Raw genomic sequence first — 15,819 nt, 5'->3', positions numbered from 1 at the left:
CCTCTCCATCCACCCGACATCCATCTCCTAGCCTCAACATCCCTTCACCTATCCCACATCCATCTCTTAGCCCCAACATCCCTTCACCCACCCCACTTCCATCTCCTGCCCCCAACATTCCTCCACCTATCCCACATCTATGTCCCGGGTCTGACATCCCTCCACCCACCCCACAGTCATTTCCTAAGCTTTCACTCATTTCATCCTTTGACCTGAGTATTGATCCAACCCCTCCTGACATGCACACGGAGCCACCCTCCCATAGTACATCTACTGGCCCTTCTTCGAGCATTGACCCACCCAATGTTCAAGCTAAGCAAGCTGTTGGGTTACCTGTAGAGCTAGAAGGTCGACTGAAACACATATCAAAGGAACCTCCTTGTGAGACAAGGGGTCACAAACATAGACACAGAGCTGAGCACGAGGCAGCTGACGAAGGACATGCAAGACCTCCTCCTCCGCATAGTAAATATTATATGAGACAGCATAAGGTTCAAAAAAGGTAGCTAACAAAGAATTTGTGAACAAGCATTTTGATGTCAAGAAAGGATAGGCTAGTCTAGTATTTTGTTGTGAACAAGTGTACAAAGTTAGGCATGTATATTTTGTTATGTACTCTCCATTATGTGAACAAGCTGTAATGATATATAGAAAATGCCTTTTTGGAAATGAATATGTACAGCTTGATTATAAAACTTTCATATACAGGGAAATGCCTTATAATCTGTTTGATTGTGAATATACAGGGAACTGCCTTTTTGGAAATTTGATTATGTTTGATTGTGGATATGAGGGGGCTGTGCCATGTGCTAGTGTTGAAGATATTACTGAATAAATCTTGGTTGGTGTGATATGTGGTAATTGAAGGATTGTGGTTCTTGGCTGTTGAAGATTTTACAAGTTGAGTTTCTTGATTTGTGCTTATTTTTACAGGTCGTCCCATATGGATCGGTTCCACTAAAAACATATGCATTGACCCCCTGCATGTAGTTCTACATATGCATTGACCTTGTCATAAAACAAGTTTCAGCACTGATCATTAAGAACTGAATTAATAACTTCATCGTTAAATAAGAAAACTTTCTGCAATAACAACTATAGTATGATAGTTGGCTCAGAGCTCAGAGCTTCTTAATAAGAAGATTGACACCATGTTCAGGCTCTAAAAGCAACTTCATTGCCGGGGAGTGCCTGTATTTGGGTGACAAGGAAAAGGAGAAGTTGGACACAATCAAAGCTAGAAGAATTTTGAGCTCTGCCATGGCAAAGTGTTGCCCCGCACAGATGCGAGGTCCAACTCCAAATGGCATGTACACGTAAGGAAGCTTGCATGCACCACTGACACCATTGGCAAACCTTTCGGGGTTGAAGATGTTGGCATCGGGTCCCCAAATATCAGGGTCTTGTTGTAAGGCTACCATGAAGGTCCACACAATTACACCTTTAGGTACGTTTATGTCTCCAAATTTCATGTCTTGAAATGCCTCCCTTGACACCACTGGCACGGGAGGGTAAAGTCGCAATGATTCGTAAATTACCATAGTCAACTGTCAAATTCATTAAACCAAGCAAAGATTGGTGAGTAGTTGACAAAATGTTGGGTGGATCTTAACATCTCCTAGTATTTCCTAATGGCGACATCAAAAGTTCATCCTACGACTCTATGTGTAAATATATATACTTACCGTCTTGTAGTGTTCAACTAACGATGTGCAAAAAAAAATAAAGTAGTGAAAATTGTGTCTTTTACATTACTCACAGAAATCAATATATATACTTACTGTTTTCATCTTGCGAACCATGTCAGCGTCAGGCATCTGGTCAGCACAAATTTCAAGTACTTCAGTACGAACTCGTTGTTGCCACTCTGGATTTGAGGCCAACAGCATCAAGGTCCATGTTGCAGACACTGCAGTTGTCTCATAACCAGCTTGGTATATGTTCTTGCAATTGTCAACAATGAAGCGAACAGTCTTATCTTGACCAAAATCAGCATTGGTTGCACCTTCAATTATCATTTGCAGCAAATCATTCTGTGATGCTCCCTCCTTTCTTTCCTTCACTACCTTCATAATCAAAGAGTGGACCTCTTTTTCTAGCCTCCATGTTTCTCTTTTGCTCTTTGTTGGAAGATGTCTGAAAATTGTGACACCCACAAACGAAGGTAATTATAATGATATAAAAAATGCTTTATGTAGGGACAAAAAAATAAAAAAAATAAATAAAAATCAAACCTTAGTACAGGAATGCCACTGGAAAAAACTTTTTTAGACAGGTGCTCTTGAAGTTGATTAAGCTTTGAAAATATCTCTTCCCCTTTAGAGTAATTGCTGCCAAAACAAGCTCTTGAGATCACATCTCCAGAAAAGCTTCTCATATATTCATCAACGTGAACATCTGCAACTCCACCCTCACTCTCAATCAGATTAGTCCATGAGTTCACTAGTGTAATTGAGGACTCCACCATTAAGCTCATCATATTCTACAAATTGCACCAGTATCCAATCACTATATGCATTTTTACTAATCAGAAGCTGGGAATAGAGGACTATTATTAAGAAAATAGGTATGATCAAGACTTATATCTTGATTGAACATATGTCGTTAAAAGTTTGTGGGGGCTTTGTTTAGAGAGATAATTGATAGAAAATCTTATCTTTTTTATTTTTTCATTATTTTTGTGTTTGGAAAGGTTGATTCTCGTACTAAATATATATATATATATATATATGATTTGAATTATACCTTGACCTTTTCCATGTATAGTTCTGGAGCAAGGATTTTCCTTTGGTGAGCCCATGGTGCTCCATTTGAAGTCAGAATCCCATGGCCAAATAGAGGACCTAGCTCTTTGTATTGATAGGAAGGCTTTCCCAAGTCTAAGGAAGTGCATATGCTTACTTCCTTTACAACATCAGGATGGTTCATGTGCAATATTTGTATGTTGCCAAGTGAGAACATGAACGTAGAACCTGTCAAAATTAGAATAAAAAAAGCAGTTAAAAGATAAATAAATGAAAAACCTTTCTGATACTTAACCATATGAGAATTGAAACTTAAAAAATCATGTACTAAGATTGATGTTCTTAATTACCATATTGTTTTCTACATAGGTCTAAGAAAGGAAAAATTGTAGAAGCGCAATTGTGGGTTAATGCTTGCTCTCCTGGTTGAGTCTTTGAGGCCGTGGATTTCTTCTTCTTCATGTCACTAATGTTTCCGAGCAAAAACAAGGGTGGAGGGCCTCTGATCCCTTGCTTTCGCAGTTTTGATCTGAGCCTTTCTGGCTTCAATATTAGAGCATCAAAAATCTGTATTAACTTGCTAAAAAAGCCAAGCAGCGCAACTGTGACCATGAGCTTGAGAAGAAGCAATAACAAGTCCATGGCTTTTACTCTCTCTCTGTCTATGTTTGTGTTGATAATGGCTTGCCTTGCTCTTATTTATATAAAGAAACACATAAGACAGGAACATATAGTTAGGTATGATTTTTTAAATAATGTACCTAATGTTTCGTAGACTCTTCCATAGTTGGATTTAATTATTCTTAGAAAAAGATAACACATTTTATGTAGCATTGATCAATACAATCACATTAGTAAATTTAATTAGAGATATTTTTAGTTTTTTTGATACATCGATTTTTGGGGTAAGGAGATTTGAACCTTAAATACCTCCATAGGAAATACTAGAAGGTGCTAACAAGTTGAGCTACAAGGCTCTTGATATTTAATTAGGAACACAATTCCTAAAGAACTATATTGTAAGTGCTCTATTAATAAAACCTTTTTTAAAGAAGAAAATACAATACAATTCCTAAGAACTGCATCTTGATCACAATTTTGTTAACAAGTGGCCTAAAAGCACAAGTTAAAGATTAATAAATGCTCAATTATGAGTTGTAATGCATATTTTTTTAAAAGAAAATACTCTTGTTAATGATCCATTGACTTGCATGCACAAATTCATTATGGTTACGTATGCTTTTTTGAGTATTTGTGTACAAATTAATTTTAGTTTTTGAAAAATATATTAAAAAAATGAATTTAATGCACCTTAACCCCTACACTTAGTACATTAGATAACAAAAGTGGATCACAATATATAACACCTACAAGCTACAATGATGTACCTACCTTTTAACAATGTATATTACATGATTATTGTATCCACCATATATTTTTACACAACTTTTCATGGTTTGATTTGGGTGAATTTTGGATTTAACTGACTAAAATGTGGTATTTATTCTATTATACAAGCACTTATGCTAATGCTCTTACTGTTACTTTGTAATGAAGTTACACAGTGTAGGTGAAGGAAAGGAAGAGTCATACAAAAATTAGATGTCGAGTGCCTAGCGACTCACTAATGGGCTGGCCTGCTTGAAAGCCAGTTGAACCACCCTGCCATAACTAAAATTCAAATCTCCCATTTGTTGCTCACGTGTCATCTGGCAGCTTGGTATAGTCACCAACCAGTCACCAGAGCTGCTGTTTTGAGCAAAACTGATACATACTTGAAAGAATTACAGGTACAAAATTGACATGGAATAAAGCGAAACGTGAAAAATAACAAGTACAAGATACATATGGAGGTTATATTGATTTTCAGCATGTGTCAACTGTCAACCCATAGTGTCTCACAGAAGAACAAAACATAAATCATCAGGGTACGTAGCACCAAAATGTATCTGGTAAACTAAGGCTGTGTTTGTTTGGAGTGATTTGAGGAATGATGGAAAATGAAGAAGAGAAAAATGGAGAAAAAATAATGTTTTTGGTTATTTGGTTGAGGGTGAAAAAGATGAGAGATTTTGGTGAGACTCACAAGTTTTTTTTCCTCTCCTCCGGAACACAATCTCTCCAAATTGGAGAGAAAATAAGAGTGAAAAGTGGACAAAAATATTTAAACAAAATTGCCCACATTTTCTTTTGGCAACCTCAACTTGGCGTACTAAATGATTAAAATGTGGTTTACCTATCATTTTTTTTTTTTTTTTCCCTCTTTTTCTTTTGGGTTCCACTGGATGCTGATTTTTTTTTTTTTTTTTTTAAATATGATGATGTGCATCAGTGCATGAGTCCGTGATTCATCGTATTACCATACAGTGCTTTTTTTTGGGACCTTTTTTCTTTTTAATTTTTTAAATTTATTTCTTATTTTTTATTGGACATGAATTTTCATTTTTAATAAACTTTGGATGATTGCATTTTTTTTTTGTCAGTTGTTTGCCTTTTTTTTTCCTTCTTAATTGAGCATTATTTTTAATAAAGTCATATTAATAAATTTATACAAATTCTATTTTTTATCTTTCTATTTCTCTTTCTAATTGAACAAAAAAAAAATTTATTCTTCGAATTTTTTACCCTTTCAACTAAATACAAATAAAAAAAATTAAAATTTTTTTATTCTTTTACTTTTCTATTTTCTCTCTATTTCTTATTCTCCTACTTTTCTCTGCTCCAAACCAAACGCAACCTATAGAGGGTTGGAGTGGGCTTAAGGCCCTCCTGACTTTTTGAATTCTCCATTAGAACTTAGAAGTACTTAGAATTGGCCAAAAAAATAATAATAATAATAACTGAATTTTTTTTCAATGGGCCCCCTCAACTTTCAGAAATTTTCCCTCTTAAAATTAAAAATCCCTCAAATTTTGTAATTAATCCAATAAAAAAACCAATTAAAAAAAAACTAAATTTGGTATTAAAAAAACCCAAAAAAAAAAAAAAACCAAAATCTGGCCCATTATTGAGGCCGTTTGGAGAGAAGAAATAACAAATCCCATTTCTCCTTTAAAATATTTTTCCAAATTACCAAAAAAAATAAAATAAATAAATAAATAAAGAAACGAAACAAATCTGTCTACTATCTTACAATTACTGTGCGTGTGCCCTCGATCGCAGTGCCAGTTGCCCTGCTGTGAGTCCGTCTCTCTAGGCTGTGCTCGAGCCTAAGTCGACAACCTCCGGTATCAGACTATCTCTCTCTTCTCTTCCTCCATTGCTCTCAGTGCTGTACAACACAACAAACACGACGTCCCAGACTCCCAGGTGATCAAAAAGAGAAACAAAAACAGTAGATTTGAAAGTTGTGACTTAAAGATAGAATGATGAGATAAGATATCGAATGATGAGAAAGTGGATTTTAATTTCTACTTTTTACCTAGTGGCAATGTATTAATTTTTTATTGAAACAAAAGAATATTTTAATTTTAAAAAAGTAATAAAAATTAGACAAACCCAAAATGGTAAGATTGTTTAAGTTATTAACAGACTAAAGTGATAATATTTAAATTTTGATGGACTAAAATAATAATTCACCAAATTTACTGGGTGTAAGTCAAATAACTTCTTAAGAAAAATAGTGTTATATGAATAAAATCGATAAATTAACTCCTTTAACAAAGTAGTATGATATGGTATGTTTTATGTTTAAGTAAGGTCTTACTCATTTGATGTCGAATTTTTGATGACTTCATAATTAATTTAATATTTATTTAAAATATAAATAAATATATTAAATTAGTAAAAATAACAAAAATTAACTAAAATGAGTTAATTAAATATAAAAAATTTTTTTTAAATTATTTTTCATATTATAACTTTTAGAAACAAAAATATGGTTTTTTTTATTTATTTATTGTTGATTAGTTAAATTTGATTTTTATAGTATAATAATAATTATTATAATATAACAATTAGAAGGGCAACACCCACCTTAAATAAAATTTTAAAAAGGACATATATTATTTAACCCCAAAAAAAAAAAAAAAAAAAAAGGTACAAGCTGGTATCAATATTTGGGCTTCACGAGGTCACGTGGGTAGTGGTGTTGTCAGCGAAACAGTGCGGCACACTTAGCAAAAACATGAATACAAGTGATTACTTATTAGTGCCCTCAAGAAACAAGGAACAAAGAAAAAAAAATCTGAGGATTCTAGCCTCTGGGCGAAGTGTTGCTGAGAAGAAGGAGAAGAGGAAAATGGGATGTGGGGATGATCGGCAAAAATATACTGCCGGAATGTAACAGTGATGGTCGTAACATACTAACGTGGCTCTCTGTTTTCTTTTTCTCTCTTACGATTTTTCTTTTTCTTTTTTATATTTAAATTCTTTCTCGGCTTATTTATGTTTTCCGACTAAAATATAGTAAAAAAAGGAACCGTGCGAACTGCTCAAACCGGCCACGGTTCTCAAAACTGTACAGTCCGACCACAGTTCAAACAGTTCTATGCTTTTTTCTACATAAAAGGGTTTTTTAGTTAAAAAAACCCTAATAGTGACCGGTTCACGTTAACCGGGTTAGACCGTACAGTCCGGATTGGATTTGAAAGCCATGATAAGGATACTAGCCAATTCATATCAGCACCAACCTGAAAGAGTTCAGGAAATTAAAACTTATATCCGTTTCATTTGCACACTACAGGTCACGCCAAAAAGGGTCTCGCTTTGCTTGCCATCAACAACCAATGGTTAGATTGTTTTGGAAAACCACCAAAAATCTTGTAACTTAATAGCATAACATTCTCTCTTTTAGTACGAGAGAATTAGGGTTCAAATCCCCCACACCCAATGTTGTAACTGTAGTACAGGAGTGTCACCAAAAAGCACACAGAATGACAAGATATGGATTCATGAAAGAGAAATTCTTCCACTAGTAACAAAATTTATTAGATTACACTTCTGGCATATAAATTACCCATAAAATAAAAAATGTTACAATAAATAACTAGAAAACTGTACAAAAACTAATCTTATTCAAGAAATGAATGACACAAAAACTAAACTAACCAGACAACACCTTGACAAAACCTACAAAGATTTGGACCACTCTAATATACATTAGCTCTAGCATGTATAATTTCAAGCTTGCCTTTTGGGTTTCTACATTGTCTATATGAAGCCGGTCCTCAGCTAAACTCTATAGTCTGTACAACCGGTCCTGGAACCCATCCAAAATGTGAGGTTCCATTTTAGTACATCCATTGCCTTTGATGGTGAGCTTAGAAAGAATCTTGTATCTGTTCTGATAAAGCTTTAAATATAAATCTACTCGAATCCTTCCCCAAAGGAGAAGCTACTGCAACAAAATTTTGGTGCTGGCTGGATTGCATGCTTGGCTCCAAATCCATAATTATTTTTCTGGTTGAAAATAACTATCTAAATAGAAAGCTGGTCAAATGCATCAAAATTTGCCTTTAGTCCAACAAATTGGCTACTGAGCTGCGCACAACCAGCATCTGGCCATCTGCAGACTCCATCTCGAGTGCGTAATGGACATAAAGTTTCACATACTCGATCAATTGGATTGTGGGGAATATCATTGTCAGCCATTACCGTAATAGAAACAGAGAGATCTGATTTCTCATCATTCTGCAAAGTACCATTTCTTTTTGAAGAAGAATTAATGAATTTCTGTGGAATTTCTGGTGGGTTGCTTTCAATGCCAAAAGTACAATCACCAGTGGTTGAGAAGTGAACATTGCAACCCAGAGACTGTACTGCTCTCTTTATGGCTTCATTTTCCTTGCTGGCTCGCTTCGCCTGGTTCGTAGCCAAGCTGCCGAGCTGCTTCTCATTTCGTAACTCTGCACTTAATGATTCCATAGCAGTTGTAATCTCTTTAACTTTCCTTTCAGCCACCTCTTTCGCCTGTTAACACATCAATTACGGTTCAATATCAACATGATAAAAAGTAGTAAAACCACATCCTTTTTTTTTTCTTAAGCAGAAAAGAAAAACATGCCAATTATACATGATTGGCTTCTGCAAACATGATAGGTGAACAAGAATATTATCAGACAACTCCAATTCATCTATAGCCCCACCTTAGAGTAAAACATACTTTGTCCTGACCTGAAACACCCACACCCAACCTGACTACTACTGTTGCTATCTTTAACAAAGACTCTTGAAGGTAAAGCTGATGCTCAAAATTGCTCATGATCAGTAGGGGAAAGCCACCAATACACAAGGGAGGGGGGAAGGGGGGAAGGAATAGTTCATTGGGGAAGTTTTTAGCAGCCAGAGACAGAAGTACTATTGTTACCTTCTGCAGTTCAGAGACTTTTACAGCCATTTTCTTAAATTGAGCTTCAAGCTCCCCAGCTTGAGCTTCTGAAGGACAAGCCCAACGAAGATGAAATTGGGGCCAGAGAATTGGGGCTAAGGCAGCTGCTGGTGGTAATAGTGCATCAGCATGTTTTGCCGGATCATAAAAGAAGTTGTAATGCAAATGAGAGCTTCCCTCTGAAGCACGCAAATCAGCCAAATATGCCCATAAACATCCACAAGCCTCAGAGACACCACATTCCTGCCTCTCCTTTTCACTGAAAATATAAAGTACGCAATGAGAAGAAAAGAAGGTACTTTTACTATTATAAAAAATAAATAAAATTGAATTTCTTTGTTGTATCACTGTATGTTTTCTTACTGCTTGATAGAACCTTATCTAACAATTTAGTATTGCAGAATTTTGCTTAGGCAAAAAAATAATAATAAATTAAAAATTAAAAAACTCAGGTATCTTAAGAATAATTTAGAAGACAATTAGAGCAAGTAGAATGAGCGATCAATGTGCAAGCAAATACCAGCAGACACCTACAACTAAGTGTATGTTTAGCATGATTAATTTTGCCAGCTTATTTTACTATTCAACTTATTTTTGCTACTATTCATGGGCCCCATTACACTTTTTGATACTATTCATAAGTCTCACTGTACTATTTTAGCTAACTTTTACATTTATCTACAGTACTTTCAGTAAAAAGTTTTCAATTTTAGCAAAATAAGCAAATCTCAAACAAACCCTAATATATCCATAAAAATAAACAATTGCGATGTGAAGAAACTAGAAAGGAGAAAGAGATGTATCACTTAAGGTCAAAATAAATTTTAAAAGGATGAACCACCAGATTTTAGTGCCTAAACACCAAGATTGTGAGATGAAGGAAAAATGTCAACCTCATTGATGAACTTAAAAAATAAAATGAGTTTATTGACCTAAGAGAAATATTTCCATTCAACCACTTAATATGCTTGCTGACCAGCTTCTCAGCTTTCTATTTAGCATATTTACATCTATCACAAATTTCATTCCATTTCAAGCTTATGATCAAATTTTGATGCATTTCAAACATATTCTTTTCCATTTTCAGTACCATGCTATATGTACGCTCACTATAAGGACCAATTGTTGAAGAATTATTATGTACACACTTCATGTTTTCAGCTCTATGCATCAAGTCAGGCCATTAACCTCTAGATAGACACAAGAATAAGTTTCTTTCAAATAATTAACTAGTTATTAGTTGAGATATCTCATCCTGCAATCCAACAATGGTTTCCCTTATACAATTTTTTTTTTTTTTTTTTTAAATTTAAGAAAAAGGAAGAAGAAGAAGAAGATATCTAATCCTACATTCTGATCCAAATAGTAAGGGCACAAGAACATTGGCTAAATGATTAAATTCACAATTTCCTAATAGTTTACACTTGTAGGCAATTGGTAATTTATAATGGTCTTAGGAAAGTGATCTTGAATTCAACCCCTGTCACCACTTTACCCCCCACATAAAAAAAAGTTAAAAATTCTACATGTTGGGCCCAACAAATAATAGGGAATTTGGGCCCACACGTGAGAGGAAGTGTAAGAGTATTGGTTAGATGATGTATTTACCATTTCCTAACAACTTAAACTTTTTGGACAGGTGATGATTCATCACACTGTATCAAGGCCAACACTGACAAAAGCAAATTACCTATTACAGAAGAAATTTCCAAAACGACAGGAGAGCACACAGTCCAAGAAATCCACCAGGAAAACCTGAATCATCAAATAGTATACATGTCAGCAAGCAATTATTTTCTGACCAAAGAAGCAAAATGAAAAGGGATGAACACATTCAAATCGTAATGAAAACAATGAAACTAATTATTTCATGTTGAAGAAGGATGCATACCATAGAGAACTCAAAAGCAGAAGGATACATCCGCAACAATTGTGAAACACAATCAATCCACTACAAAATAAATATAAAAACAAGATCATTAACTAATAATACCAAATTATCAAGCAAAAAGATAAAAGAAAGGACATGCAAGAAATTCTCATTTTAACCTCAACTCATGAAATGCTTGACATCAACTCTTAACATGACCTCAACTGGAAAATTATAGACACTCAAATGGGGAGAGTTTTGACAATGGACTGTAGGGGTTAGGACATACACAAAAATGATAGTAATAGTTTAGTACTACTAGATGTTGAAAAACATTAGTTTCTTAAGCTTTAAGTTGTCAAGTGCCACAATACATGCCATGCACACGCTAACAAAACCACTGCCACATTCTTGTCATTCTATCAATTAACCACCATTCCTGGCTAGGGTTTCTAAATTTGAAACAGTAACCCTGAAAACCTCAAGTTTCAAATCCCAAACTCCACCACATAAGCATCTGCAGACATGTCTCCCAAACTGTACTAACTCCTATTTCAACTTGTCCCTTTTAGAGTGCATGAATATATTGAATTTTTAAAGCCCCTTATTCAAAGGGAACTTCTCAATAATTGCAACATCCTTCTATATGTTCGAAGTGTCATCCATAAGTCCTCCCCCACATCAGTTACATAACTTATGGGAGAGAATTAATAAACTTTCCATCTGCTTTTATTTTATTTTTTTTTTTTTTTTTTTGGGGGGGGGGGGGGTTAAAGGCTTGCCACTCCCTGCATTGCTAGCTCATTTGGGGTCCATCTGAACTATTTAGTCTCAGTTCAGGGCTTAATGGGGTCTTTCCAGGTCCTAGGCAACCCCTTTTAAGCATTATTAACTATTTTGGGAATTGGCAGGGTTTATTGAGGCCTGAATAAGGCCCCTACTTCTCTGCCAATAAAAATATACAATGCATTAACAACAATAGAATGGTAAACACTGAGGCTTGCCTAGACCATTTAGTCACAACCAGGGCTGGTTAGGGTTCAGCAGCCATTTCTGCACCTAGCCCTAGTTTTTGGGCTTAATGCAGGGCCTGTAAAAAGCACTAATCAATATTTTTTTATGCCAACACCAATGACATGAGAAGCAGCAGGAACATAATTGCTAGTGACTCAGCCTTGTGAAAGGATGTGAGTATGTTTTCCCTAAATAAATGATCAAGGTATATACCTGCATAAATATGGGGGAATAGTTGTTTGAAGTCTGTGCGTGAGTTGAACTTGGACCTTGAGATGTAAATGTTCCTGATGGCTGGCGCATAGGTGATGTTGAAAAGCTCCCTGTAGAAGTCTGCCTAGTTAACTCATAAGGAACATTACCACTACCAGATACTGTTGGCATGCCTATTCTATCTGAAAATGGATGACCAAATCCCAGCCAATCTTTCTCCACAAGTGCCTGGATAAAGATAAAAAGAAACAAAATTTATAAGTCACACCAGTTACTTCAGTCTTAGGTTCAAAGAAGAACTTGGGTAAGAGAAACTTGGTTCCAGTTGGGGAGAAAGATGTGGTTGGATTGGCAGAGGTCAGTTTGTGGAAGCACATTAGAACATTTAACGTTAGGGATGGAAATTGCATCTGATTTTAACAAGATTTATGGTGTAGAGAGTGCCCTTGAAACTCCTTTTCCCTAAATTGTTTACCATTGCAGCGGATAAGGATGTACTATACATAGTATTTACATAGAGTTAACGGGCACTGTAGGTTTGGAGCTTGAATACGTTGATAATTTTTATGGCATTATGCGGCCTGAAATTAAGGAATGAGGGATGGGTAGGGTAGGTAGGGCTGGAAATTGTCTTAAAAAGCAGAACTTCAGGCCCTGTTGGTTTCGACCTAAAATGTTTTCCTATAGAAAATATCTTCAGAAAAGGAAAATGATTTTTATTGTTTGGTTATAACCTGGAAAATAATTTTTTAGCATTTGATTGCACTGAAAATTTTTGCCGGTGGTGGTGGTTGGAAAGAAAGTGCAATAGTAGCAGGTACCAATGAAAGTGATGACAACAGGCGGGGGGTGGTCAATGGAGATGGTAAAGGCCAGCAATCAGTGGTGACCTGAAGTTGGTGATTTGGGGGGGGAGGGGGGGGTTGGTTGTGGCAGTGGCCAGGCAGCAGCAGACGAGTGTTAGGCAATGGCTCAGCATTGGTGGCGGCAACGGCTAGCAATTGGTCGTCAACAGAGGCAGGCAAGTGGCAATGGGCAGCAGGGACTGTCCTAGCAACAATGGGCAAGTGGGAAACAATGGCTATCAGTGATGGAGGAGAGGAGTGGTAGTAGCAGCATAGAGGAATTGCAAGGGGTAAGGAGGGTGGAGATGAAATCAAGGCTTTTCCCAGAAATCATTTTGGTGCAATTTTCCATTGGCCAAGGAAACATTTTCTGTAGACTTAACATTTTCAGTTGAACCAAACATCTTTAAGCACAGAAAAAATTTTACACTGAAACAAAAGTGGCCTTACTGTGAGATTATTTAGGTCTTTGCAAGGAGATTGGATGGCTGATTTCCCATGAAACGCTGTTTATAAGGCAAAGGTTCCAACAAAAATAGCTTTTTAAACTTGGTCGGTGGCCCATGGTAAAAATCTTAACAATGGCTAACCTATGCGTAAGAGAATCTTTATTGATTGGTGCCATATGTGAAAAGTAAGTGGAGAGAGAATTAATCACATTCTTCTTCAGTATATTGTTGCTAGGAAGTTCAGTTGTTAGTTTTCTCCTTATCAGAACCTCTTGGCTATGCTTAATTCAGTGAGAGTTTTTAGCATGTTCAAAAGGCAGCTTTAATAGGCATCAAAGTAGTGACGTATGAATTGTTGTGCCCTTGTGCTTGATGTGGAAGAGGAAGAGAATTTTTAAAGACTTTTGATAGAGCTGAAGTATCATTATTTAAATTTAAATCATTTTGATTGGGTCGGAGTGATTTGAGGGATTTGCTGTTTCACCTTGGCATTGTTTAGATAGTTGTAAATTTTTGTTTTTTTGTTTTTTTTTTTTGTTTTTTTGGTGTGGCTTTTTTCCTTATTTCTATCTCTTGTGGAATTGCTTATTTTTAGTAACTTATTAGCATACTGTGAGACTTCAATTGGTTTTTTGGAGTAGGCGGAGAATGAACCCCAAAACTCCTATTCGAGAACAAAAGACTTTATCGGTTGAACTAATTGAAACCCACATGTGAGACAACAAGCTAGCTTATTTTTAAAAAGCTGAAACTTATATTACTTCAAATAAAGCTAAGACAAGTAATGTGGAACCTGCAAATACTGGATAATTTAAGCAAAAAAGCTAACTTATAATCGGTTGTCAAACACACACAAATGTGTCCTAAGGTTAATCCCTTCTGTTTTTTTAGTAGAATCCTATTACTCCAAAAAAATAAAGGACATAGTCCAGTAATATTCAGCTAATACCTGAAACCCTGTGAATGTCCGATAGTATGGATCAAGCAGCAGACTAGCAAGTGAAACCAACTGAGTTGTTCTATCCCATCCGTCACTACACAAAACAATAGAAAATATAGATTCTAAACCAGCAAAAAAAGAGAAGGCTAAAACGTAGAAGATTATAGAAAGTTGACTGCAAACTTCATATGCAGTCAACATTTTTTTATATTAGTAAGTTACACACACACCTAAACAATCTTGAATATGTAACCTCACCCACCATGGTGCAACCCGAGGTGTCATTTGAGCTACAGCTCATTGGCCTCATGTAATCAACAAATTCAATGATCTCTGTTTAATTGTCACAATGATTAACTAAAAGAGTTATAACCTGCAATGCACAAGCACTGATGCCGATTCCAAAGCAACACGTGCAGCAATCCAAGCCGAACCAGCCAAGACATTCTGAACATGTATTAACCAACCACTGTCACCAAGGGTTGATACTGAAGCAGACATACTGCTCAGGTTGCCTCCACCCCAAGTCCATCCACCATGTCTCTGTCAATAGTATTAGTATCAGAGGCTCTCACCCATTACAAACAAGACATTTTAGAAGTCGATTAAAAATGCATAAAATAACATCCATAAAAGCTCAACAAAAATGAATTCTGAGATTATCCCCACTTTGCAGGCCTTGAGAACATTTAAAAATAATAATAATAATTTGATAGGTAAAAGCAATATAAGGTGCCTTGAGAACATTTTAGGACTTTTAGACTTCAGAAACACTTTCAAAATTGGCTCACACGCATGAAATCATAAGTAAGCTAGGCTTAATGGACACTATGCATCGACTTAAAAGGAACCCCAAAAGTTTAATCTGAGCCAGTGTTATCACTACTTCTTAAAGACATATAAAGTTTTAGTCAACCTTACATGAAAGGGAAATAATAGTGGATCATAAAAACACAGCATTATGAAAGTAATTATCTACCATATATTATTGTAAGGAAAAGTTTCACAGCTGTGTTAGTTTTTATGACTTTGAAGATGTAAAGTACCACACCTTCTAAGCTGCAATACAAATTCCAAGGTCAACTTTCAAATTTTGACCATATTGTCTTGCTTCAATATTGACATTCACAAAATTAAAGAGAATAGAAATCATATAATACTTGCAGCAACATCATTTCATATCTCAGGAAATGTACTTCATTTCCCAACAAACTAATTAATTAATATAGTTTATCACTGATAAGCAGCCAGATCTATATAAGACTCTGAACTAACCAAGAATGATGACATTCCATCTGAAGAAGTAGCGCCATGAGTATCTAAGTAGTCCCTAAGTCGAGCAAGACTATCCCTCATCGCATGTATGTTGTCTATCCCAAAGAAAACTATCTGATTAAAAAAAAAAAAAAAAAAAAA

The 15,819-nt window shown here is 35.6% G+C and overlaps 2 protein-coding genes across 5 annotated transcripts; both read right to left on the bottom strand.

Moving 5' to 3' along the window:
- Positions 1-1,009: 1,009 nt before the first annotated feature.
- Positions 1,010-6,107, bottom strand: LOC111988690 (cytochrome P450 714C2). 4 transcript variants are annotated; one of them, XM_024020470.2, is made up of 7 exons: positions 5,878-6,107; positions 4,338-4,508; positions 3,095-3,438; positions 2,746-2,972; positions 2,235-2,482; positions 1,782-2,136; positions 1,010-1,547 (listed from the first exon to the last, which is right to left on the bottom strand). In XM_024020470.2, exons 3-7 carry the CDS (start codon positions 3,384-3,386, stop codon positions 1,122-1,124), a joined length of 1,548 nt encoding a protein of 515 aa, XP_023876238.1. In that variant the 5' UTR covers positions 3,387-3,438; positions 4,338-4,508; positions 5,878-6,107; the 3' UTR covers positions 1,010-1,121. The 4 variants fall into 4 exon arrangements, with proteins under 4 accessions (XP_023876238.1, XP_023876239.1, XP_065620511.1 ...); XM_024020471.2 differs by having other exon boundaries at positions 4,370-4,508; XM_065764439.1 differs by having other exon boundaries at positions 4,338-4,493.
- Positions 6,108-7,631: 1,524 nt separating this feature from the next.
- On the bottom strand, positions 7,632-15,792 carry LOC112035082 (phosphatidylinositol-3-phosphatase myotubularin-1; the record flags this gene model as incomplete). The annotated part of the gene is given in 8 exon segments (XM_065764438.1): positions 7,632-8,654; positions 9,052-9,331; positions 10,763-10,827; positions 10,964-11,023; positions 12,170-12,397; positions 14,413-14,497; positions 14,777-14,946; positions 15,679-15,792. Coding segments are annotated over 8 exon segments (1,494 nt in total), but the record flags the coding sequence as incomplete, so codon positions are not given.
- Between the last annotated feature and the right edge of the window lie 27 nt (positions 15,793-15,819).

The sequence above is a fragment of the Quercus suber genome, unplaced genomic scaffold (assembly GCF_002906115.3).
Source record: "Quercus suber isolate HL8 unplaced genomic scaffold, Cork oak 2.0 scaffold_561, whole genome shotgun sequence".
Lineage (NCBI taxonomy): Eukaryota > Viridiplantae > Streptophyta > Magnoliopsida > Fagales > Fagaceae > Quercus > Quercus suber.
The sequence above is the reverse complement of the archived record's forward strand: the minus strand, read 5'-3'. Positions and strand labels throughout refer to the sequence as shown.